Raw genomic sequence first — 27,009 nt, forward strand, 5'->3', positions numbered from 1 at the left:
CCAATGTTCCCAATTTTTTTTTTTAACATAATCTTCTAATTGTGGAAGTCCCATCCTATCATCCCCCTGCCTAAAGTCCTTCAATGTTATCAGCTTGCCTCCAAGATAAAGTCAACATTCCATGGCACGGGACCCAAAGGTTTTACCACCTAGCCCCAATAAATTGCCACATTCATCTCTAGTGTCTTCACAGACACCAGTGGCAGTTCTTACTGCTTAATTTCTGGGCCCTTCACAGGCTACTCTCTCTGCCTAGAATATCCTCCTTGGCTCTCTTACCCTTCTAATGCCTGCCTGTCTTTAGATCTCAAAGTTGGTATCACTTTTTTTTCACTAGGTAAATTCCATATATCCAACCCCCCTCAATTGAGTAATCTGCCTCTTCAGTTCCCACAATGCCAAAACTTAATACTATTTTTGAATTTATCATTCTGTTACACTGTAAATATTTAAGCCACTCCCCTGCTCTTCATCTGGAAACCCCAAGGGTAAGACTTAACACAACTGTTCCCTCATCTGTGATGCTTTTCTCAACTTTTCCAGGGAGAGACAGCTCCTCCCTTATCTGTCTTCTCCCAGTACTTCATGCCTAAGCAGGTTAGAACGTTTATCACCATGTCCATTCCTCTTAACACACTGAAGTTCCTGGAGGGCAAAGTCTCAACAGACCCCAACACGGTGCCTGGCATACACTCGCAGCTTTGCACGTTTGCTGTTACTTTTAACGGTGAATGATCCAGAGTGGCTGCCAGAACCCACTACTGATGAATTTGCTTGAGGTTTTGTAGACTAGGTTTTATGTTGAAGTTCATCATAAACATTTTTTAAAAGGATATAATCATTTAATTAAATGAGATTTTTTATTAAAATAGTAAGATGAGCTGCGTTTTGGTTAAGTTTTGATGAAGGTTTCCCTTCAAAATATATCCCTTACAGTTTGTATGTTATACTTCAGACAAGACTTAGGAAGTTTTCTGATCAGCCAGAATTACACTGTGTAAATAAGGAACAACTTTGAAACTGCTGCCCAACAGCTGGAGGACTCAGCAGGAGCACCAGAGTAAGAAAACACTTTTGTTTCCTGGGGGGTGAAAGGTTAGAGCCAAACACAATGGTACAACAGAAACAACAAAACGAGAAAAAACGCTTACAGGATTTAGCTTGACTCTTTGGGAAAGAAAATAAAATATTACAAGCCTTCAATCGAAGCGGCACCATGCCGTCATGCAATCCAAAAGCATTTTAAAGTCTGCCCATGATGTTTTCTAGTAAACATTTCCGAGAGAGCCTGAAACTTGATTTATGTGCGTGAAAGGGAATTAGAGTATACCTCCTACACTTTACAATCCACATTAAAACTGTCATAACGCCCTGAAAGTACATGGGAAAAACAAGAGTCATACTCATTTTTCTGATGTTCGTAAGCAGCCAAATGGTAAAATCTATTCTCCCCACTACCAAAAAAAAAAAAACAAAAAAAAAAAAACTCAATTCTCAACCTTCTAGTATGTGTCCATTTTCTAAGACAAGGCATTGAAGAAATCTTTTTTAGGTTTTCTTCCTTTCTCCATATCTTACTATACAACAACTCAGTGCAATCTGGAAAAAAAAAACTGTGTGTATATGTGGACTCGTTGAGCCATACTTATACATATATGTGTATTTATACATATTCTAAAGAAATGTTGCCTTTAACAGGGTAAGACCTTCAAAAAGAGAAAAGGTTATCACTCAAGGAAGCTAAAGTATAAAGGAGAGAGAATCAATATAGAAAGGTGCCTGGGGTAAAGAGACAGCTGTTTGGAGCCGAAATGGGTAATCTTCAATGACTACGTTTTCAACAGACACACAGGCACACATACCTTAAACCATAACAGAAAGGGAAACTATTTTGAAAAGTAAGAATATTCAGTCATGATACCTAAAACAGAATTACACACGGGAAAGGAACATGCAAATTTGTTTTTAAAGTCTCAGGGAGGCAAAGGTCCAAAACACCCAATTTTCATGTTCCCTATCTCAGTAAGTGTTACAGATCAAACCAGGTGCTTAGGCCAGCATTTCTCATCCTTCCCTCTCACTAAGTCCCCACAAACCTATTAGTAAGCTCTCTAAGTCTCACCTTCCAAACACCTCTCCCGCCTGTCCACTCTCCCACTCTAGCCTCATCCAACCGCTATCATCCCTCAGACTACAAAGATGTCCTCCTAACTGGTCTCCTCAAAGTCCACATGGCCTTATCCAAACCGTTTTTCATACTGTGCTCAGAGTGATCCTTATAAAGTGGAAATCTGATCATGTCTTTCTCCCACTTTGGTTGTCCTTTTTCCTTATGACAAAATCCTCACAATTATTTACAGCCAAGCTCCTCTTCCCAGTCTCCTCTCCAATGGTGGTGGGCTTCTGTCAGTTGCTACAACACATCATCTTCTCTCCAGACTCCCCGAGCCTTCACGAAGGTTGTGCTCTTTGCCTAGAATCTCCTGCCCAGCTTTCCTCATGTCAAGAATTTCTGTTCAATCTTTGGTTCTCAATGACCCCAAGGCAAGGGCAATCTTCCTGAGAGTACTTCTCCTTATATTTCTCCATATACTTCTTTACAGAACTTTACAAACTTATGATTACTTAATTATGTTTAAGTATCTGTTTAACATCTGTCTACCCGAGACTGTAAGGACCATGATTAGAGGTCCATGATGTAAAGGACTGTGTTCTCAGTCCCTAAAGCATGCTATAGCCAAGGCGCTCAATGTATATTTAAAAATTCATTGAATGTCCTTTAAAATCTTGGGAGAAGAAGCAGGCCTAACGAGGAAGTCTCATCTTAGATTCTAACAATTAGATAGATGGAAAAAACATCTTCTTAAATCTTAAGGTTGAAAAGTAGGTCAGACAAAGAAGGAGTTAGTCCTAAAACCCTGTCTGGTAGTAAAGTGAAAACAAAGAAAATCAATTATAAAATTCTTCCTATGATTATTATGTATTTCATCTATAAAAGATTTTATCACATACTTTATATCTTAACAGTTTCTCACTAAATGCTGAACATATAGTTAGTATTTAACCAATGATTTTTTTAATATAAAATATTAAGCCAAAATAAAGTAATTTAAATTTAATTTAGGGCGTGGGATTTGAGATCAGGTCAAGATTTGATCCTAACATGGTATTGTCCTGAAAGATCAGAAAGACAGAAATCTTTGAAATAATGCCACTTCCTTCATCTTGACCATTAATAACAACATACACAGCCTTTAAAATTACTACCATCCTGTGCTATTCATTATCTCCTAAATGAATAAATACTGTACAAAACAACTTTCACTGCTTCTGAATTTATAGGAAGCATAAATGTTACACAAGGCATGATAATGGTCTAATGATGATACAATGTGACATTTTCTGATGTGGCTTGTGGAACTGCTCTCATTTTATAATAAAATTCTTTATAAACAGCGGAGATGATAGTTTCCCTCAGAAATCTTTACTCAAAATATTTTTATAGTGCTTGGCATCACAGTAAACTAAAGAAGGCCAGGGTGGCTCTGAGATCAGTAAAAAACATTATGGGTAACAAACATTAGATTACTTATAAACTAAAAAGGATAACATCCAAACAGGGTAACAAAATGACTCGATGCCATAATCCTCCCACATATACAACAGCATGGGACTCATCACTTATAAAGCTGCCTTATGTTAATTGTCCAAATTGGAGATGACTGTATTCTATACTGCCGGCAGTTAAGTAAGCTTTCACTTCAGAGGTACAAAAACATATGTAAGTGCTATCAGTAACAGAACAGTAATCTTAATAGTTTTAAGCTGCCAAAGAACAAGGGAAATTAATAATGTTAGTAAACTCCCTTTTAAAATATTTTAACTTAATTAGCCCTGGTGCTACACTGAAAAAATACTTTTAACACAAAGTAGACAGAAATAAAATTGCTGTAAATACTTGAGTTTTTAAATCTTGCTTTGAAATGAGCAAATGTAAAAATTTCACCCTTAAACAAGTAAACATCAAAAATGAGTCGTACACTAAATACCTTGGCTTTCCTGTTTTTCTGAATCCTTCCCATTCCCCCTCCTTTATTTCTTACTCAACCACTCTCTCCCAGGATTAATTCATGCACATTTTGAAGAGACCTGTTCTCTTAGTTTAGATCCAAAGTTTAAGTCATTATCACTTATCAGAAGGGTTTTTTTTTCTTCCCTTTCTATTAGATGTAGCTAACATATAAAACAGTAAAATCTCATTAACTGGAGGTGGGTATGAGGCGATTCTGTGAATCAGTTTAAAATCTGAATTGCTAAACACTTTAAAAGACTTTTTTTTTTTAACTTTAAAATATTTTTTTTCTAACAGTAAGAGTTTCTTAACATGTTAACTAACATAAGTCCTCCAGAGAATTTTTCTCATGAATAGGTATGGATGCTTTGTTATTAGCATACTGTTTATATCTGAAGTGTGAAAAGTAAAAACAATTAGTTCTCTTAGGAACTGTAAATAAATCCCCTGAAACTGTAGTCATCCTATTTCCTTAACACTTTCTTCTTCGTCAGGTTGTTAAAAGATAAATCACAGCCTCACTTGCTTTCCAAGGATCCTAATTTCCAAAGTGCAAACGAACAGTTTCCCGATTACAAACAGGTGGTCTTAACCTGAGCTCCTGGATGGGGAGGAGCCTGTAGCCTGTGCAGGGGCCCAGGGAATCCACATTTGGGGAATTTCCTTGAGATATCTCAGCATTTGGGAGTATGGGGGCTCTTCCTGCCCACTTAAACTAACCACCTCCCTCCAACCCACTAGGAGACAGTTACTCAGCTCAATAAACAACACTTGGCAAAGAGCCTTCCTCCACCTAATTTGCATCCCAATACCCTCCTATGCTTTCAGTAGGGCTAGACTAAGGGGTTGCTGGAGAAGAGGCATCAATGCTCCTCTGTCCAGAGAGCTGCCTGTTCCTCTAAATGTTGAGAAGTATGTTTAATGATGATCATTTTCCTAACCCTAAGCCTCAGGATGTATACTGAATCATAAGGTTACTCCATATTGATGTGAAAATACAAAATATATATGTCTCAATCATTATATCCTGAAAGAAGGCCACAGAATAAATATGGAATAAAAATGTGTATCTTAGAGAGATGTTTGACCAAATGGCCACATAGCTAGAAAGATAGATGATTGAGGGAAGGGAGAGAGAGAGACCGAGAGAGAAAGAAAGAGTGAAACAGTGAAGGAGACAGAGACAGAAGAATAGAAGACAGACAGCAGACCGCTGGCTACTTCTATTTATTAAAATACCTTCACTCAAAAGTTTTACAATCAATGGGAGGTATGTCTTTGTTTTTTGTTCCATTATTGTTTTTCTAAAAGTCTTGGATATATTTTTATTTAGAACTTTTTAGATGTTCCACTGAATATCACCATTGGTATTTCAAATTTTTGTTGAAAATCAAGTTTAATTTAGTGTTATTTTTCTTTTAAAACCAAGGTGCAGGTTTATTTGAAGATAAATGTGAATAATGAGCCTTGTACAGGTATGTCCAAAGTACATTTGCCTTCTGCTTTTTTATCAAGAGTAACACCAAAATAGGAAACATAAATATGAATAAAAACCATAGATGCCTTATTTACAACATCTTGTCATAAACAAGAAACAAAAAATCATAAAAAGTACTCACCAAGAGTGATCTCTACTCATGAAGCAATGAATTGTAGACTTCTGAGTTTGAAAAATATCTTATTAGGTATTTAAATCCAACTATCTCTAGTCAAACCTGGTAGTCAATTAAGTGAAAAGCATAGAGCGAGTTACTGTAATAATAATGTCTACATGGGTACAGCTCCTTTAAGGTTGGAAAAGCATATTCTCATGAATTGCCTTATTTGATCCTTACAACCCTGTAAAGAGTTAGGGTGCTCATGGCAGCATTATCCCCAAACTGAGGTTAAGGAAGGAGTCCTAGGTAAGTCAAATCAGTCATTTACCCAATCAAGCAACCCCTGTGCTGTTTACAGTCCATCAGAAGTGCCACAACATAATAGCTAAAGGATATCCTTGGAGTCTATAAACCATTGATCTGGGATGCATCCTAGACCTTGGATTACTTCATTGGAATGTAGTGAGCACTATATGACAAAGTATAGCGGCTTTCCCACGTTTTGGTCAGACCCACAGAGAGAAATTCATTTCACACTCTGACTCAGTACACTGAAACATAAAGATACGTAAAAATCTATTTAAGTAAAGCCAAAGTTTTCTGAAAACAATATTCTCTCTGTGAGATGCATACTTATTTTGATTATATGTTATTATATTCTCTATTTCATTTTTTTAAAAACTAGTTGCTGTCAACTAAATTGAATTTGGTACCCACAAAATGGGTGACCACATGCATTTTGAAAATACTGGGCTGAGGCTTATAAATTCTTAGTTAAGTGACAGACCTAGTAAACACTAAAATGTCAGTTACTGAAAATAATATTTTTAAAGTAAATGTTATAATAGGTTAGTGGACCTAAACATTAAAAAAGGATATATATTTTGCCCTTGAAATAACAGTCTAGACAAGATATGTAAACAGCCCAGGGAAACACACACTAAAGGCTGCAGTTACGGACACAGAATCAGGTAAAATCCTGATCCTCAGGTAAGATCATTGTTGTGTCGTGTCATCAGTCTTTGGTGAAAAGTGGCTAAATATAGTGAGAAATGAATTACAGATCTTGATCAAGACCTGCTGAATAAACAGTGTTGAGATACAAAAATACAAAGTAGAAGCTGTTTTTCAAAAACACATGCTCTCAAATGGGTTGTCCCAGGCAATACAATCACGTGAACTAACTCAAATTGTACGGGAGGGAGTCTTTCATTTTAGTCACTGTGACCACTACTGGTAAGCTTTCCAGCCTTATGGACTACAATGTACCTAGCATAATTAAATCTCTGATTCTGTTTAGCTAATTCAGTCATCGTTGCAAATATCAATTAATAGCTAGAGTACTATAGGAATAAAGATAAGAGATTGACTTTAAATTCTACTGATCCCAGGTTATACAGCAGAAATTGATTTTATAAAGTAAATCCCTGAGGGTTTATATTAACATATACCCCTTTCCCATAACCATATAAGCACAGAAAACAAAATGTCAGTCACTTTTGCACTGCAGGCATACCTCGTTTTATTGCACTTTGCTTTACTGTGCTTTGCAGAAAATGCGTTTTTACAACGTGAAGGTTTGTGGCAACCCTGCCTTGAGCAACAGCATTTACTCACTTTGTGACAATGTGTCACATTTTGATAATTCTGATAATATTTCAGAATTCTACAGTATTATTGCATTTGTTATGGTGATCTGCTTTCAGTGACCCCTGATGTTACTACTACAACTCAATGAATGCGCAGATGATAGCATTTTTTTAGCAATAAAGTTAATTTCTTTAATATTTGCAACCAGTTGTGTTGCTTTTTTAAAATTTCTTTTGTTTGGATTTTTTTTTTATTTTGGGGGTCTTTTTTTAGGGAGGGGTGTGTGTGTGTGTGTTTAATAGAGGTACTGGGGATTAAGCCCAGGATCTCGTGCATGCCAAGCACACACTCTAACACCAAGCTATACTCTCTCTCAAATAAATTATTTTTTAATTAAGGCATACACGTTGCTTTTTTAAGACATAATGCTATTGCACACTTAATAGATGACAGTGTGGTGTAAACATAACTTTTATATGCACTGGGACACCAAAAACTTCATGTGACTCTTCATTATTGTGATGTTCCCTTTATTGCATTGATCTGGAACCAAAGCCACAATATCTCTGAGGTGTGCCTGTACGTGTTCATTAATACTAAATAACATTTATCTGTCTTTTCCCACTTGGCTTCTTCAAGGAAGAGAGACCATTAATTGAGAAAAATTAAAATCTATATTTTGTTTTGAACAGACTGGGAAAATTCTGCTATGAAATCTAGTTTCAAATTGTAAACTTTGGAATGATTCCAAATTCTTGAAATTGTTCTTATATGAGGGAAGATAGATTTTTCTTCCCAAGTATGAGATGAAATATTTTATATAAAATATATAGAGAAAAATCATACAGGGAAATCTGTTTTGCCAAAATAAGTCACTTGGGCACTGTCAGCATTTCATCATATATTAGCAAACTCAGTGAACACATACACACTCTCCTACAAAAAGGGAAAAAACATACATACACAACATAGTCACAATCTGCCATATTTACAATCTCTACAAGCTGCAAAAATACCTTGCAATATACTCTGGAGTATGCATATCTTACTTTTAGATACTAACTTCCTTCTGGGCAGAGCCTACCAAAGGCATATGGGGCACAGGAATTTTCCTTTAACACTGCAGGCTTAATCTACAGGACATTTTTTTAGAACATGGATTATTGTTGTTTTATAGAAGTAAATGTATAAGAGCGTATGTTAAACATTTCACTTGTATGTGACATTGGTAGAGGTTAAATAAAGAAAAAAATGTTTAAATCAAGTAAAATAACCAGAAGTAACTTAAGCTAACTGTATAAGTCAGTGGAAAATAACAATAAAATATCATTAAACCAAATAAATTCAAGACAAGAAATACATACTTTACATAAAAATGGTAATTTTGAAGATGTTAATTTCATATACATCAAAAAAAAAACCCATCAAAACAATAATGTATAGCAGAATGCGACGCAGACCCATTCACTTTCACTGACATTTTCATTCTTCCAATATTTCTGAATATTGCAAATGTGAGGTGCTTTTGTGGGCCACAGAGGCATGTTATTACAAGGATTATATAATAATTTCCAAGTTATATTGGCTGGAAATCCACTACCTACTGTGTAATATTCTGGAAAAGATGGTGCTTAACATGAAAATGTACATAATTCAAATGTATTGAAAAGCTTACTCTTCAAGTAGACTTAGCAGGACTCTAAGTTAACAGTCCTTAAGGAGAGCTTGACTACTAACATCAACACCTACAACCAAAGATATTCACCCTGTACGGTGAGGAAACTTGAGTTAAGCAGAAAGACAGTCTTCTTGGTACTTTTCCTAAGATAAGGCTCCACAGTGGATGCTCCAAAGCCTCTGACATCAGCATTCTGTATCTGTGAATCCAAACCTTGCCGATAACCAAATTCTCACTAATGGGTTTCAAGGTGGACTAGCCTTTCTCACACTAAATTCTGATCTTTGGGAAGAGTGTTCTAGAAAGACCCCGTAATTAAAGTGGAGAGGAGTCACTCACTGGGCCCCTCACACCCATATCCAAGCTTATAATGCACTGAGTGATATGCTAGAGCAAGCCCATACCAGCACCTGACAGTCATTTACTAAAATTTTCAGCAATTTTTGTGAGCTGGTTGTTAGTCACAGCCACTGGAAACATTAAATTATAGAAACTTACATTTGAATACAGAGATATTAACTCAAAACTCATCATTTCCCAATTATTTTGTTATATTTTACTATTACTCTTTTATGTCCTGTTATGTTTTGAGGTTACTTACTTCTCTTGTATCTGTAGGGTAGAAATGCTATATAGTGCTGTGCAACTATGCACCTCTTCCCAACTTGTGTTCGGTGACGTCACATCAGTAATTTGTAATAAGCCATAGTGGGGAGTATTTACATGGTGGAAACTGGCAAATGCTAAAACTTGAACTTTGGTGGGGTTTTTTTGTGTGTTCTGGAATCAACTGTTAAACATTTACCATCATCACCACTACTCCCTCCTTTTTCCATGAGCAATGTGTGCCCATTCTTGGGAATTTTGCCAAGGATGGCATTCTGATCCAGAAAGGCCTAACTAGTCACCCCAGGAGTGATGACTGTCCTTTCCCCATGTCCTGATGGTCTTTTCCCCATGTCCCTCTCTCACTGTACCTTCCACTCTGATTTGTAACATTTATTTCTAGACCACACTACTTGTCTGTAGGACCTTTTTTATCTTTTTGACCTCTGGGCTAAACACACTACCTGGCACCCAAGGGTCAGGCACTAAATGCCTGGTGAACTGAACTGAGTTAACATGAGAGAACTGAGACAAGCTCTGCTACGCACATCTCAGTGGATGAAGAGACTACTAGCTCACCAGCTTCCCTAGCTGGGATCCCAATCAATCCTATGAACACACATAGCACTGCTATCTGCCCCAGCAAGGTATTGCCAAAAGGAACGTGCTAATAATTTAGACTAGTATCTCCAATTTTAACAAGCTCAAAAGGATATTATATTTGACATGCTGTCATAAAAGATTAAGTCTACTGCCATAATGTACAGAATAGATATATCCTTTTTGTCACTGCTCACATAAAGGACAATGCTTGGTGTAGCTGAAATCCCAACAATAGATGGGGGTGTCAACAACAGTAAGTCTCCACCTCAACAGAAACCTCTTACTACTTTCAAGCCATAAGCACCTGAAAAATTAAATGCTGATATGACATCCTGCCCCTTCCTTCTCTCCTCATCTTTACTTGACTATATTTGAAAGCAACATGAGACACTCTTAATAAAATCCAATGCTCTTCTAAAATGTATTGGCAACTGGGGAAGTATGTGGTATAATTACGAATTAGGGATGGGGATGGATGGAGTGCTTCTACCTACTGCTATCCTGACTCCAAACTGCGAGCAAACTGCCAAGAGACCAAGAAAGATCCTAAATGGATCACTCCACTGAACAGCACATACCTGTGGGAAACCCAAACTGCCCTATGGGTTCTAGTACCTAAACTAAAGGAGTAAACAACATCTCTCGAAAGCAATTCCCAGGCCTTACCTAGGATCTGCATTCCTGATCATAATGGACCAGAAAAGACACAGTCCACTCTGCAGAATCAAACAGACTTTGCCTTAAGAGCAAGGAGACAAAACAAGAAGTTTCTATTGACTAGCACAGGGAACTAATTTCAATATCTTGTAGTAACCTATAATGAAAAAGAATATGAAAACAAATATATGTATATATGACTGAAACATTATGCTGTACACCAGAAATTGACACATTGTAAACTGATTATATTTCAATTAAAAAAAAACTATGAAATACTTAGGAATAAACTAGAAATACATAAGACCTTAGTGTAAAAAATAATTAAATTGTATTGAAAGTCAAAAAAAAAAAGCACGGAGACAGAGCACCTAGTTCTTCAAGAGATATCTGCTCTAACACTTCCTGGTCATGGGTTTCTCCAAATCCCTCATATAGAAGGATTGCAAGCCACAGTCTGAACCACACTAGTTAGAACTTATTGTTCCTATACATACTATTATATTAAAGTATACTGTCTATTATATAGTGTTTTCATTCCATACATAGGTCTGCCATTCTCAATCTTCTGATTCAATACCTTATATGTTATGAAATATAGAGGATCCATCAGCTTTCCAAATAACTGGGTCATGATTCTGGAGCACAGAACAAACAGTCCAGGTACATATCCCTTCTTTCGAATGGATCCATATTTAAGATCACACGTGCTGCAGAAGTTTGTTTTATAATGCTCCTTTTTATTAAGACATGAACCTGACCAAATAGTGTACCAAAATGACACCATCTTAAGAAACTTACCTTGTAAATGGAGAGGAGCTTATGAAGGCACCTGCTGCCACCAGAATCTCAAAGACCCCTGTCAGTAGGAGCATCCAGTCAGGATACAAAATTGAACTATTATAGTAAACTGGATATTATAAGAGCTTCTATTTTAGTGAGATTCAAGCCTGCAGTGCAAAGAGCTTCTCTGATTAGAAAGTTGACAGGAATATTTAATTATATCATCTGGAGAGCAAATATTTTCACAGGTATAACCCATGGAAAAGGGAAGTTTGTTTCAGTTAAAGTTAGAAGAGATGCAGTAAGAAGGTGAAAGGGTCTAAGAAATCTGAAGCTTGAATTGGACATGCAATCCTTGTTCAAGTTTAAAAAGGCTTTCCTCCACACTGACTTGCCAAAGTGAGCTCTGCAAGTGAGCTAAGAGTTGTCAAAAGTTCAACCAGCCCCATGCAGAACTCTAAAATGGCTTTGCCCCCATTGACAATGATTGAAAAAGCCTGGGGTTTTAAAAGGATTTGAAACTACCTGGGCTAAGGACGATTAAATATCAACAGCAATCTTCAAAAAGAAAACAAAAAACGTTATCTAGAATTCATAGGTAAATAGCTGTTCTAAATGCCAGTACCGCACTTACTTACCAAGTGTCAAATGCAAATGAAGCAGTACACATATCCTTTTCTATACCCTTTAGGGAAACAACATTCTTTAGGAGCTAAGGAGGCCTCCCTTATCTCTGCTTAATTCTAATGATCTCATTTCTAAATCCAAGTGCTGCTCCCAGGCAGGATTTTAGTCTCACTGAGATGGACACTTCTTGAAGTGGTATAGATCTCACTCCTCAATTTTCTGGTCAATTCCCACTTTAATCCTATTCCCAAATTAGAATTTTCATATTTTAACTGAGATTAAATCTCTCCAGGGGGTAAGCAGTTTCACCAATGCCCCATATTCCCCACCTCCTCCAAGCTCCCTAAAAAATGTTAAACATATTTTCCAAAGATTGTTTCAGGTATTTTATACCAAAAACTTGATCCTTTTCACACATTCACTCTAGCTTCCCCACTCATGACTTTTACAGGTGTTTTTGTTTGTTTATTTTTGCCACTCGTTCTAAGATTTTGATCCTTAGGAATCAATGTAAATTTGCCTCTTGTTTTCATAAACATTGAATTATATTCTTTATAGTGCTTGCTGTGGTCTTTGTTAATCCGCATACGAGTTGATCTATTTCAGGCAGCCTGTTACCTACTCTCTGCTGGTTTTATATTAAAGTGAAAGATAATGCAGTTAGACATTTTAAAAGATAACAGCATGGTATCAAGATATTCTGCAAACAGTGTTTAATTTAGTCCAGTAATAATGATGATGATAGTAATAAAAGCGAAAGTGGATGAATTTTATTAGAGCACCAGGCACTCTTTTAAGCACCTTAACTCAGTATTCCTCAGAACAAACATCCGAGATGGGTACTTGAATCATCCCATTTTACCAGATGTGGTAAAATCAACCACATTTTAAGGAATGTGGTTGGGTCACATAGTGAAAAAATGTGGGAAAGTATTCACACTTAGACAGTCAGTTCCTAAAAGTCTGTGATCTTAAATATTATGCTATCTTTCTGTGAGTACCCTTTACTTAAACATGAAAAGGGCACAAAATATTAGTGACTTAACTAAAACAAAACAGCTTTCTAAATTTCTATTTTTGAATCTTGGGTCTATGTAATTTGGCAATTTTGATTTTGCTTAGGAAAAATTCACACATCTCCAAAATCACTTTTCTCCTTAATTCACCAACTACAAGTCCAGTGGGCCTCATTTAATACAGATGTTCAGAATCTCCATGTCCTAGTAGGTCAATGGGTGTATTTAAATGACAATACTGTCACCCTCTTCAAAACCCTTCAAAATGACTGACCTAAGCACCAGGAATAGAATTTGCTTTGCTTTTAGGATGCAGGGGCAGGGCAGGAACAGGCGAGGGGGGAGGGGGAGGGTCAAGGTCTACCCTCATTCCTGGCTGCCTCTCTGGATCCCTCCCCTCTCTGGTAGCAGGTGGCTCACTACTCAGGACATCGTGCTCCACTGAAGCAGCAGAGAGGGGACAGATCAGAGTCCAGGCACCTGCAGCAGGTGATAAGCAGTTGTAGGTCACGGCCAGTACGAATCTGCAGCCGAAAAACCAGGGCCTCTGTGCACAAATGTTCAGGTTATGAAGACACATTTATGTACACATTTATGTCCACTATGAGGATGCCCCCCAATCTTCCTCATCCTGCCCCCAAATGGAGTATAAGTGAGCTTCCGGAAAACATTCTCTCTCCTCTGCCCGACTTGTTTATGCTTCCAATTACTCAACTTCTGGGAAATTCCACTTAGAGGAATTTCACTATCGTTGTGGCCTATCTTTGCATAATTCTTTTTTGGTAGGCTTCTTTCTAGCTTTCTGTCTGCAGAGTCAAGGATACGGAAAGACTGCTGACACATTGCATTGTCCGTCAAGTTCTAAAGTGGACCAGCAAATTGTGAGAGACAGACTGAGCTTTGAGACTTGCCAAGCCACCAGGGTACAGTCAGTCACAAAACAGCCACAGGCTTGACCCGTGAATCACTAAATGGGGAGCTATGTGAAGATTACATTCCTTAATTGTCGCAAAAGTCACATCTGCTCCCACCAGCACACCCAGGCCCTGCGACGGCGCAGACACATAGCAGACACTCAAAAGAAATGTGTTGTGGAAGAATAAACAAGCCTTAAGCGAGGCAAACCTTAATAACATGCTCTCGCCAATTAGGCAGACCAGCTCTGATAACAACAGCATTTTTAATCTCTTCACGAAAATATTCAAAAAGAAAAACTGGACGTACAACTTGCTATATATGAGCACAGTCCTTCAAACATAAGTTTAAAAACTATCAGTAACAATATTTTATAATCACATAATCTTTATTAACATATCTGGTGAAAATATAAAAACTTTTAGCATTACAGAGTAAAAGTTACATATATATAAAATGAAATATGGTAAGTGAAAATGAATTTGGGAGGCTACGTTTCATGATATATAACAAAATTACTCACTGTTCACAAGTGCCTTACAGACTTCTCTGGCACACCACTTTCCCCAAACACTGAGATAAGTAAACAACTTAGATCGTAACGCATAACTTGCACAAATATACAAAGCATCTATTGTTTTTATTTTCATCTTCACCATGTATTCTGTGCCTTCATCAACAATGATTTCTTTATTATCCAAGTTTATATTCACAACTAAAATAATTTACATTTTATGGTACTTTCCAATTATAGCAGTACTTTCACATATATTACTCATTTTACCTTTAAAAGTCTCCTACTGAGTAACTAAAGATATTAAAATCACTCTTCAGTGTAACAGTCCCATTTTAGTGATCAGGAAATTAAGGTCAAGCAGAAAGGACTTACTTCCAAACCTCACAGCCAGAAAGTGACACAACTAAGACTGGAACTGTCTTACAGCTGCCCAACGTTCTGTGCACAAAAATGTTTTGTATATAGATCTCCAAAGTATCCAAAGAATCCTTCTGCTCTCTCTGAAGCAGGTCACTGCTACGCTCTTCACCTCATATATTCCCTAAGTACTCAAATGTGAGTTTAGTTAAAGGTGCAAAAATGGGTGAAGACTAGGTAGCACTCTGCTTCAACCCACCACGTTGTTAGGCAACTTATCACAAACTTCATCATTCAAGAGTCACAGTTATCACACCTGATAAGGATATAATAAGGGGTAAAAAAGAGCCACAGAGAACAGGCAACACACATGGAAGACAATAATAATTCATTAAGATCTTTAAGATAACAGAAAAAAGTGTGTGAAAATAGACCTCCAGTAACAGAAGGAAGCACAGTGAACAGATAGCAATCAGTAAGCTTCCTCCACAACCATCGTCTTCACCCCTCAGTGCCAGGCCAGCTGCCCTTGCCAAAGAACGGCCAACACCGATGGCAGAAGTGCCCAGGGCTGACATTGCTCTAAACTGGCACAGCCACGCTGGGCCCGAGCCTCAGTCACATCCAACTTTAGGCCTCCTATCTAACACAGGCCAGATAGACAATTCTCTCCTTGTGAGATAAGGAGGCTAAGCAAACAGCTACTACTTCTCTATATTTTATTCATTATTCAGTACCTTGTCATAGCAACTCTGTGGAACAGTCCATGTTTTCAGATATGCATTATACAGCTAGGCAGCAGAGGTGAGAAGACCAAAATTATAAACAAGTTCACCGTCACTTCCTGAGTTTTTCAAAATTTGTTTCCAAAGTGAAGAGTCACTAGGTTTTATTTCTCTGAATTAGCATCATTTACCCAGCTTAGTTTATCCTTTGGCATCCATTAAAAATAAATAAATGTATACATGCAAATACCTGTTCAAGCATGTATATATATAAATAAATCCTGCAGGATAACTGAAAAACAGGCAGTTATCTAAATGCTCTCTTTCTCTCATAGACATACTAATTATTATCACCTCATACTTGGATTACTATTCTGAGCAAAGTCAAATCAGGTTTGCCTTTGGAAACATTGTTTTTAGAACTTCAGAATACAAACCAAAATAATTAAAGAAAATCTTAAATAATAGGTATCTATATAAATTACCATTAAGCAAAAACAATGCATATGTTGTAACAATAGTGACCAAAAAAAAAATCAAAATCTTGAGTTTGATTTTGACCTCAAGTTCTTCCAAGTTATGTGACTTTGGGCAAGTTATATCAAATCAAGTGATGTTAATTTAAAAGGTCCCTTTTAGCTTTCAAAATTCTGTCAAATTTGAACACTAGACTTATTCAATACTGAGGCAAAGAGGATACAATCATGAAAATAATAAAATGCATGCTTAAAAGTAGGGCTTAAAGACCAAAAAAGAAATGCTCCCTAAACTATGAACAGCTGATTTGCAATGCACACAAACCTACCACAAATGGATTGCCTCTCTCTCCTCTCTTCCTCCTCCACTCCCTTCCCCTTAGAGACTAAGGCTTAGACCATCACGTCTTCCTGATGTTACCATCTACTGGTACAGAGCAGAGAACCATCAGATCCAACTATGTTCCCCCACCACCAACTTTCACCACCTCCCTCAGAAGGATTATAATCACACACACAGGTGCACCCTTCTCTTTGATTTTACTGCTCACGCCTTATTTAATTCTATCTCAAGCAACTACACTGAGATTTGGCTACTTTTCTAGAATCCACTCCTCTATCTGCTGACAACCTCTGATTTGATACACATTCCACTCCCCTCAATCAGTCCAGATGACCTCTTGGGGGATGCAGGGTTGAGCCCAGAATCCTACGAAACTAAGACAATCAGCATACTTCTCCTCAGGGGCTGGATATATGATTCACTGAATCCAACCCTAGTGAACCTCAGGGCCTTTTCAGGTGCCCAGCAGATAGTTTACATTTTCCTAATGGACCAGAATCTGGGAGCTGCCGATGCTACCTTGCCTCTATGTGGAGCCAAGAACGAAGCTTCTGGAGCACCCAAAGCTAAACGGAGCAGGCAGGTAAAGACCGTATCTCAATGGAATTGTGTGAACTCCTAAGTAAAGCTCCACCTGAATTGTCAGTTAGAAGTGACAATAAATTCCCCTTTTGTTGCAGCCAGTCTAGGTTGCATTTTCTGCCACTATGTAACCCAAAAAAACGTCTAATTGCTACATCTGTATATATATCCAATAATGAATCCCGGCTATGTTAGTTCATCACACTGTCATCTGTGGCAATTTATTACTTAACCTCTCTTGGCCTCAGTTTGCAAAATGGAGATGATTCCAATCTTAAAATATCATGGTGAGGATTTTAAGTGATGCAGAACACTGATCATAAGGCCTGGCAGGTCGCAGGCACTTAGTAAATAGCAACTCCTATTGTTGTTTCTGCAACTGCTTTGGGGAAATCTCCCCCCTCGGATGTGTGAGGGAATAAACGAACCTAATTATTGCTGACAGGAATAAAAATTGAACTAGTACAAAAGTCAATCTCTAGAATTTGGCATAAAATTAGAAAAAGTAACAAATCAGAGAACTTCACACTCTAAAGCTCTCCAAGATGTATGGAAGTAACTATCAGGCTTTCTCTCCATCACTAACTTCTCCTCTAACACTGATCTGTCCAAAATTAAACCTCTTCCTTTGAACACTAGTGTCTAAAACAAGTAAATGTGGAGATCCTTGATTTGCAGTTTATTCATTAATCCAGCAACTATTTAAACCAATATTGTATTTAAAACAATACAGGTGAAGCAGACTTTCATTTACAGTGTAAAACATGTAGAGAATTCTGCTGTGTACTGCCCCAAACTCCAGCTCCTAATATTACAATACAACCAACTATTATCGGTAAACACTAATTTATATCGCTTGTTTTTCATTAGTTTCTGCCATAACCATGTCATTATGCCAGTATTTTCTGTGTCGCTAGTGAATGGCAAAAACAAATAGAGCAGTCGTGATTTAATCAGGGACTTCACTGTTGAAACAGCCAGCAAAAGTAGATACATTTAGAATAGTAAATGGATAGCAAAACATTCTTACAGGCTCATTAATAAGAAGGCAATTAGGTCTTCTGGGAAAATTCATTTTCTAAAAGAATGCTAAAGCAAGCTATAAAATGCAAGTAAAACTGTGTTTTGACGTGAATAGTGTACACTGTCTATTACATCATAATTTTTCTCTTGAGAAAACTGACAAGAATCTGTGTTCTTAAATATGAGCACAAAAGATAATAAAAGAACACTAGTGATATTTAATGTATTCTACCTAACTTCCATTCATTAAATCTGACTATCCTATAAATGAGCTCCTTATTACAAAGCTACTTAAATTACACTTAGAAGAAAAAGAGAAATATAAAACAAGAAACTGCTGCTACTAGTTAAAAAAAAAAAAAGAGGGAATATCATTTTCTATAGGAACGTGGCAATATGCTAAGTAAAAATGATTGGCATATATCATGTTTGGTTCTTCAGATAATATGTTTACCTCTAAATATTCTTATATAATATGTTCACAACCAAAACTATGTAGCCTTATTTTTATTCTCTTGTGAAATATTTCTTTCCAAATTGTCTGAGGATTCTTTAAAAAAAAAAAAAAAAACCTGAACAGTACTGTTGTTTTCATGCGCCTGGGGTGTTATATTATAATTAAGTAAATACTCACCAGAAATGTAAATCCAGGGAAATTTGTTTCATGTTGTAATTAATTCTTTGACAATACTCTTACAATTCTATAGCAAAGTGCACGTGGCAAATCTTTTCAAGCTGAGCTTTCTTTGTCCTAGGGCAATGTTTCTCATAAATTAAATGTTCAAGCAAATCACCTGGGGATATTATTAAAATGCGGATTCTGAATCAGTAGGTCTTAGGTGGGCTCCGACACATGATCACAAACAAGATCATTCCAAATTCCCAGGTGATGTTGATGCTGCTGGTCCATCGACCATAATTCAAGTAACAAAATGCTAGGGCACCTTGCAATTGACGAATCCAATGACCACAAAGCAATTACCCATCAGCCCTTAAGTTCTCAAATTTGTTGAACGACCTAAGTCAAATCACATCAAGGAGCTCTGGCCAGTCTGCCACTTAACCAGCTGCTAGGTCAACCCATCGCCCAGTAAGGATTAGGGGAATTTCTGTAGCTGATCAGCTGCTGCCTGGGCAGGGTTTGGAGAATCAACCTACAAGCAGCTGGTTAAGGAGCAGGCTGCACTGGGAAGGGTTATATAAATAGACACCAATCTGGAGGAAGGTTTCTTATTTCCTCCTTTAAAGTACAATATAGTATAGTACAGTATCTTAGATACTATATAGTCCATTTACTTTTCCATTTCAGTTTCTTCATCTATGAATAGACAAAAAATTATGTATTTTCAATACCCTTTCCAGAATATAAATATAGACGTTTGATTCCCTCTGTAGATGTCCTTAAGTTTCCTTCTCACCTGAACCTTTGGAGACAATGAAGTTCTATCACTGTTAAGATATGTGTGTATGTATGTGTGTGTGTGTCTGTATTCACACACACACACACACACAAATACATATTTACATCATTCAGCTTTCTCAACAAAATAAATGCAAAGAATAACTCTAGACACTATTTCATTTGGCTTTATTTCTGAGTTCCTCTTGAAAATAATTCCTAGAAGGACACCTGTAAAAGGATTCAGCCAGCATTGCTCTGTTCATCACTTTTATTTCAACAGAGCTCTATCCATAATCATATAAAGTGGAAACACGGATTATTTCATTCAGGGCTACTTAATTTGCTCCTAAAACAACTGTAAGTGACAAAATAAGCCACTTGTAATTTTTATGGATTATCAACACACAGAGGAGAATGCCAAAAAATTCAAACCGGAGTTAAGTGGGGAAATGGCAATGTTCCACAACAGGATAAATGTGACTCTTAGATCTCAAGCCGAACATTTTCCCAGGAGCTCAACAATCCGCAAACCTCACAAAACTAACTTTTTTAATTGCGTAAGGTCAGTTTTTATTACTAAAATACTAGCTACAAATCAAAAGAATTCCCACAAGAATATTGCAAGAAAATAAACATACCTTTCCCAACAGAATCTTCATGGAACTAATAAAACCCTTTATGTGAAACTATGCTTCTTTAAGAGCATTTTTTCATAAAAACACATTTCCGCTAAGATGGAGTTTGAAGTTTGTAAACTATCTACCTCCAGACTTCTCACTGATATCACACATTCAAACATAACTTCTAAAGTTTTCCAAAGCCCAGTTATATGTAACATATCTCACTTCTCAAAATAACAGGCAGTATGGCACTCAAATTTTTTTTCTATCCCCATTTACAAAAAGGAACTCAAATTCTCTCTTCCAGAGATATACAAGCACAAATATTCTATGACATTAAAAGATTACTTCATGGATTTACAAGTTTATATATATAAAAATTAGCTTGATTGATGTCAAATACCAGTTTAACATCATGAACTGATAAAACACCATCATTCAGAACTATGACAAACAGTGTGAGTTTTGATGAAAAGAAAAAAAAGTCATGTTCAAAAGCAATTATAACCTTTTTTAGGCAAAATGAAACACCATTTGATAAAGGAACACAAGCCAGACACATGATCAAAGGGTAAAGTCTGAGAGGAATACACAGAGGGAAGTTTTTACATCCACAGAATAAGAAATGAATGTGCTTGGACAAAGGCAAAGGCTGATTCCAATAAACAAATCAAAAATAGGGCTTTTTTTCCCTCTTTCAAAAATTAAATAAAAGATCAAACACGCACACACACACACACACACACACACACAGTGTTCTTTGTTTTGTCTTTAGGAACAATCTGTGAACTCCCTTGATGTTTCCTGCTCTCAATCTTCCAGCATTCCTCTTCCTGCCCTCCGTGAGGAGCAAGCAGAGGAAATGGGAAGAGCACCAGGCAGATGAGGACAGCATTTTCCATGCCTCGGAGAAGCAGATCCACATTTAGCATGACTTACACTGTCCCTAATATCACTTTGAGCAGACCTAGAACACAGCACTTCAAAAGCATTATCAGGCAATGACCTAGTTTCTCTATATAGGACCCTATCACATGAATTAAATATTTGTTAAAGGCCATAAAAACGTGTAGTAAACCATCACTGCCAGAAATATGAGATTAAGTGGGAGGACTGGCGTTTGCTCTGGGTAATGGTTGAATTGTATTTCCAATTTTTAAGAACATGACCAGCACCAAAAGATATTTGGCGAAAATAAAAAGGCTGTGATTTTGTGTATGTGCATGTGGGGCTTTGTGGTTGCCAGAGGGGAGTGGGAAGGAGTGTGGGAGAGGGGCAGAGTGGCAGAGGGGTTGATTTATTTTTCAAATCCACATTTATGAATACAAAGAGAAGAGCTGTCAGCAGCACACTGCCAAAGCCCAAAAAGCAGCCAGACCTGCCTCTTCCCGTCTTGGTTGGCCAGACACAATACGACATCCCGCAATCTAGGAAAACCAACAGAGGCAGATATATGGAGACAAGTGAGAGAAAAACCAGTCCTGGAAATGTCTGGTTACACATTACTACTAGTTTAGGATTTGGAGTTCCAATGAATTGAGGGATGGAGAGATTCTGGCCAATCAAAACCAGAAAACCAACAGGGAAAGCTTTAAAAAGCTGTCTCCGATGTATCTTCCTAGTAGATAATAAATATAGGAGAAATTTAATTCACCTACAGAGACACCAAGGAGTGAGACTCTGGGAAAGTGGCACTGCTTAGATGAGCTGCAAGGTTGTAAGGGATCAAGTGAGTGAATGCTTACAGTGTGACATGCCAAGAACTATATCCAAGGCAGGATCTGGAGTTGCATTTCCAGGCTCACATCATACTAGAGAGACAATAGTCCCTCTCTAGGTCACTGGTAAGACTGCATCTAAAAAGCTGCATATTTTTCTCCCACTGAGATGGAAAAGTAGAACAATCAAGAGTTGAACAGACAGCTAAAGAAAATGACTAAAAATAAGTTTTTCCTATGGTTAGAATACTATGAATGTTAACAGTGACTCTTCTACAGGTTTAGTTCAAGTAAGGATTTACACGGGGTAAGTAAAAAACAAAACAAAAAAATTTAAAGGAAAATGTTTCTCACTGTGCTGATAAAATTATGGTCTGGCCAATCTAGGATATTTATGTTTAACAATGATTAAAATGAATGACTGGTGGAGTGACACACACACACACAAACACACACACACACACACACACACACACAAATCCTGAACAGCCTGCTTACTAGGAGAGAGTGTGGGAGCAAGGAAAGACCGCAAGGCACTTAGCTACCTTAATGTATGATGATTACACCCCAGATAGTTGCATAATGCTTGACAATTTACAGTGTCAGTTCACATAAACTAAACCATTCTCATAAAAACCATGTAGAAAGGTCAGAATGGGTATTATTATCCCCATTTTACAGATGAGAAAGCTGAGTCTCCAAATTACCTCACCTGTGACTGGTTTTGTCCTAATACAGAAAACTTCCTCACATTATGATACCAAGAGATAACAACCACACAACCCAGCAAACAAACTTCAGTACATCTTTCTGCTTCTATGCTTCAACTTCCCCATGTATAATAGAGATTTGACACAGCTGTCATTTTCAGTGAACAATTAAACTGAAACAATATAAGTTGAGATTCATAGGAAGTTCTGGAAATTCAGATTTTAAAGAGGCTCACCATGCAGAATTTTTACACTTTACCTCTAAAAGCTAAGAAAAAAGTCGCAAGTGATGCAAATGTTCTTAAAACTGTGGTTTAAACAAAGTAGACTGGATGAGTACATGACATATCAAAGATCCAACAATCTGCAGCCTTTCAAATTTTGCTTTTGAAGCTTACTACATTTAGGAACCACATAATATCTGAAAGTGGTAAATTGGCCTAAAGAGCATGATTTTTAAAACATTTAACAGGTTATTTTAAAATTCTGAACATGTATTTGTTTTATACTTTTAAAGCATTTTTATTTAAATTTCTCAAAAGAAATGAAACGCAAGAAAAAAAATGCAAGAAAAATACACCTCCAATCTGTGATTCCATGTCTTTGCAACACTCTGACTGCCATAAAATATCATGACAGTAGAATAACAAATGACAGGATAGGCAGAAAATGGAAATTTCTACAAAACAAACTTCTAATTTATGGAGAAAGGCAGATTCATAATCTAAACTGTGGGAATAAAAGGCATTCATTTCTGGATATCTATCTATCTCCTGAATGGCAAAACATTTGAGATACAGTCCTGCCAGAATTGCATTGATTAGAACTGCACACTCTTTTAATTAAATATAAAATAAAGTCAAGTGTTTTGCTTTGTCACTAAAGAAAAGCCAGGCATATTTTGTTAAATTACTTAGAACTGGATGTCTAAGAACACAACTGTTCATTAGAGATATCTGAACTCTAGGGATCAGGAAAGCTAATCTGCATTCTGCTAGAGGAAATTTAATATTTACTTGCTCATTAAGGGGTAAATAACATTTGAAAAGAGAAAAAGAAAAGTTTCTTTACTGATGAAAATATATCCATCAGCTGTGGAGACATTAATAGTTGCAACTCTTGAATACATGTAAATTTAATCATGCAACTAGTAGAATTCCAACTTTCAATTAACAAACTACATGCCTTTTCAAGCATAGGTTCTCCGTGTAGTGACAAACATTGTGCAGAAATCAATACCCCCCCTCCTCACTTGCCTCACTTCATGTCTTATATCAAGCACGCTTCCAATAGTAAAGGGCATTATGTGTCAGAGATGCATGCTGTAATGCTTGCTCCAGAAAGAATTAAAATTAAGCTATCGGATCATCCATTGCACAGAGCTGTTGTCCTCTGCATACATCACCTAGACACATAACTTTTCCTCTACTCGCTGAATTTTATAATCTGCCTCAGTGCATAGCACGTGCTGCCACCTGAATTTGTTGTCTAACTTTTTTTTAAAGAGTTCTAACCGGGGAAAGACGACGGAATGTAAATAAACATTACTCCGGAAAACAACTATTTGAATTTATTCCCAGGAAACCAGGTAGCCACAACAACGAGAGAAGCTGACAAGTGCAAAGTAAGTTGGTTCTCTGCGTCCTGTGGCCTCAGCCAGGATAGCGGCTGTCGCTTCCCCAGTGTTCTCCAGCACCCCTCGGCCACCTCTCCGTCTCCATCTGCACTGCGAACCAAGGCAGCAGATGCGCTAGCCAGCCAAGCTGAGCTGGGTGGGCTGGCAAGAAAAGTTGTCAGGACCAGCGGGAGGCAGACGATCTGCCGGGAGCCTGCTCCCCAGCATCCACCTGGTGAAACTTCAGAGCCCCCAGAGGAGGGAACGAAAGAAGCAACCGACAGGAAGGATGACAAAACTGGAAGGGAATGGAGGGCAGGACTGGGAAAGACGGGTTTTACGGACTTTTATAAGTGGTTTTACTAGAACCCAAAGGGCTAACAGGCGAGACCGCACCGCACGCCTCCTTTTGGGTTCTCCAGGCCGGCGGCAGTCGTTTGCAGCCCCCATCACCCAGGCTGGCTCCGGGAGGAGCTGGGCCAGTTTCTCGGTGGCTATGCCGGGGGAGCGGGCTCCCACACCGCGGGTCAGGCTTCCGCGACCCGCAGCCCAAATCTCGCTGCCCAGGACGGCTCGGCCTGGATCCTCAGAATCGTGTTTCAAAACGTCTTACGGGCTCCGCCAGCACACACACGGAACCTACTCAGCGCAGTGCCCTAACCCACAGGGCAAATCTAGGAGCAGCCCAACGCTGGGGGAGGGACGGGGAAGTAGTTAGACAATAGTCAGAGGTTATTCCCGGGACAAAAAGCACCTGGCAAAGCGCGCTGGGGTCAGTCCCTTCGAGTCTCCACATTTCTGACAATGGCTTCCCGGGGAAATTTTCTTTGAACGTTCTAGTAGCAGAAAGCAACAAGCCCGCACCATAAGCAAGAGTAGCCGTCCTCACAGTCGTAACCACTTTTTCTTTCTCTCTACCCCGGCGTCGTGCAGCTTGCGCGGGACGCCGAGGCAACCAGTTTCCCAAGAAAAGCACTGTCTCGCACACTCCCGCACAGCCCTGCCCGCCTGCGCGCCGAGCGAGCCTCCACCAGGAACAATGGGTCGCAAAGATCAAAGTTACCTGCACCAGTGGCTCCCAGCCCAGTACCCCGCGTCCCACCTGGCACAAAGTCTGGGGACATCTCTCCTTGTGCTCGATACCCCCGCCCCGGGCCGCGAAAGTTCCCCCCTAAACCCTTGCCCCCGGCCCTACAGAGGAGCCGGCTCCACTCCTGGGGAGCTCCGGGCTGGGGCCATTCGTCGGGGCTCCGGACGCCCCCCGGCCACTCACCTGCGGAGAACTGGCCTTGGGCCGACCCCAGGAAAGGCCAAGGGGAAAGGAGCAAGAGCGCCACAAAAGCAGGCAGCGCCGTCGCCGCTGTATCCATGTCGACTTTGGGAGAACTTTCAAGCCGCTTTGCAAAGAGCTGCTGGGGGATTGCAGCGAAATCCCAGGCCGAGGGGACGGTCGGGCCTGACGGGGTGACAGCAGGGAGTCGACAGCCGACCGCCCGCCCGCACTTTTTCTTTCCCCGCGGTCGCCAAACTACCTCTGGGGCGCCAGCGTCGCCCGCGTCGCCGGCCGGCCTCGGCGGCAGCTCTCCATGCTCGGCGGAGGCTGCTCCTGTTAGTCAAGAGTTACTTTGCTAGGGGAGGGACGGGGGCGGAGCCGGGGGTGACGTCGCCCCGCGGGCTCCTGGCGCTTCTGAGGAATGCAGGCTCAGGCGCGGCACCGCCGCCGCCTCCTGCCGGAGAGACGCGCGCCAACCCCGGCCGCGCGCGCACCGCGCTCCGCGCCGCCTTTGTTCGCCGCCGGAGCCCTGCCGCCCGCCGCTGCTCGAGAGCAGCAGGCGGGAAAGGGGGCCTCACGCCGTTGGCTGCCCTACTCCAGAAACGGCAGTTTGACATGCGACAGTTGGGTAAGCAGTGTGGCCGGACCCCAAAAGACGATCGCAGAGAAACCCTGCCGCCTGAGCAGAGGCGCCCTGCGTTTCTGTGCCCAAGGCGGATGTCCCGCCAGAGCGGCGGCCGGTAGGAAGAGGGAGTGTAGAAGCGCCCAGATAAAACACCCACCTGCTTTGCAAACTCTCTGTTCCCTATTCATGTAATACAGAGTAAGACATCCCACCCCCGTTGAAAACTTATTGTTCCTTCTTCATATAAAAATAAAACTTGAACCAAAATAAACGTTCAGTAACTTTCCAGCGTGAACAGCTGGCATGTCTTCTTTCTGGTTTGTCATTTGCTGAATATTTGGATTTATTCTCTGCTTCATTGACTTTGCTTGTTGTTCTGAAACCTTCCGGCCTCCTTCCACTTCTTCCCGCAGGAAGAACCCAGGAGCTGGGCTTATGATCCTTGCCTTTCAGTAGGTCTGCGGGAGTAGGGTAGGTTTTTTGATTTGTTTTTAATACCTAAGAGGTATTTAAGAAACAGAAGTATTTAACAAAAGAACTTTACGCCGACAATGAAAACAGCAACGAATGATTTCATCCGGAGGAAAATAATGCTATGACAGTGAAGTATTTTCCAGTTTGCTACTTCAGCAGCTTGAAGTGATTTCACCATATGCCACGTTTACTTGCTTCTGTGAAAAGACAGTATAGTGAATACTTTATTCATTTTGTAGAATAGCAAGTAAAATAGATATGAATAAACAATTTTTATTCAGAATTTTGACGTCACATATACAATTCCCAGAACGATAGAATCTCTTGATTGGCATGTGTCAGTTACTCAGACGTCTTTAGCCTTTGTAAATCAACACAATGGACATTCAATGTAATATAACATT

At 39.0% G+C, this 27,009-nt stretch overlaps 1 protein-coding gene across 7 annotated transcripts in view; it reads right to left on the minus strand.

The window, feature by feature from the left end:
- The window catches only part of PTPRK (protein tyrosine phosphatase receptor type K), a 510,442-nt gene extending 484,613 nt beyond the window's left edge, over positions 1–25,829 (minus strand). For 5 of the 7 annotated variants that reach the window (XM_014564475.2, XM_006190873.3, XM_032484874.1 and 2 more), the window contains exon 1: positions 25,507–25,824. In XM_014564475.2, the coding sequence (XP_014419961.1) occupies positions 25,507–25,603 (97 nt within the window). In that variant the 5' untranslated portion in view covers positions 25,604–25,824. Of the gene's footprint in view, positions 1–25,506 lie in introns of all 7 variants that reach the window. The other 2 variants (XM_006190871.3, XM_032484876.1) reach the window with 2 other exon arrangements.
- Positions 25,830–27,009: the final 1,180 nt, after the last annotated feature.

The sequence above is a fragment of the Camelus ferus genome, chromosome 8 (genome assembly GCF_009834535.1).
Source record: "Camelus ferus isolate YT-003-E chromosome 8, BCGSAC_Cfer_1.0, whole genome shotgun sequence".
Taxonomy (NCBI): Eukaryota; Metazoa; Chordata; class Mammalia; order Artiodactyla; family Camelidae; genus Camelus; species Camelus ferus.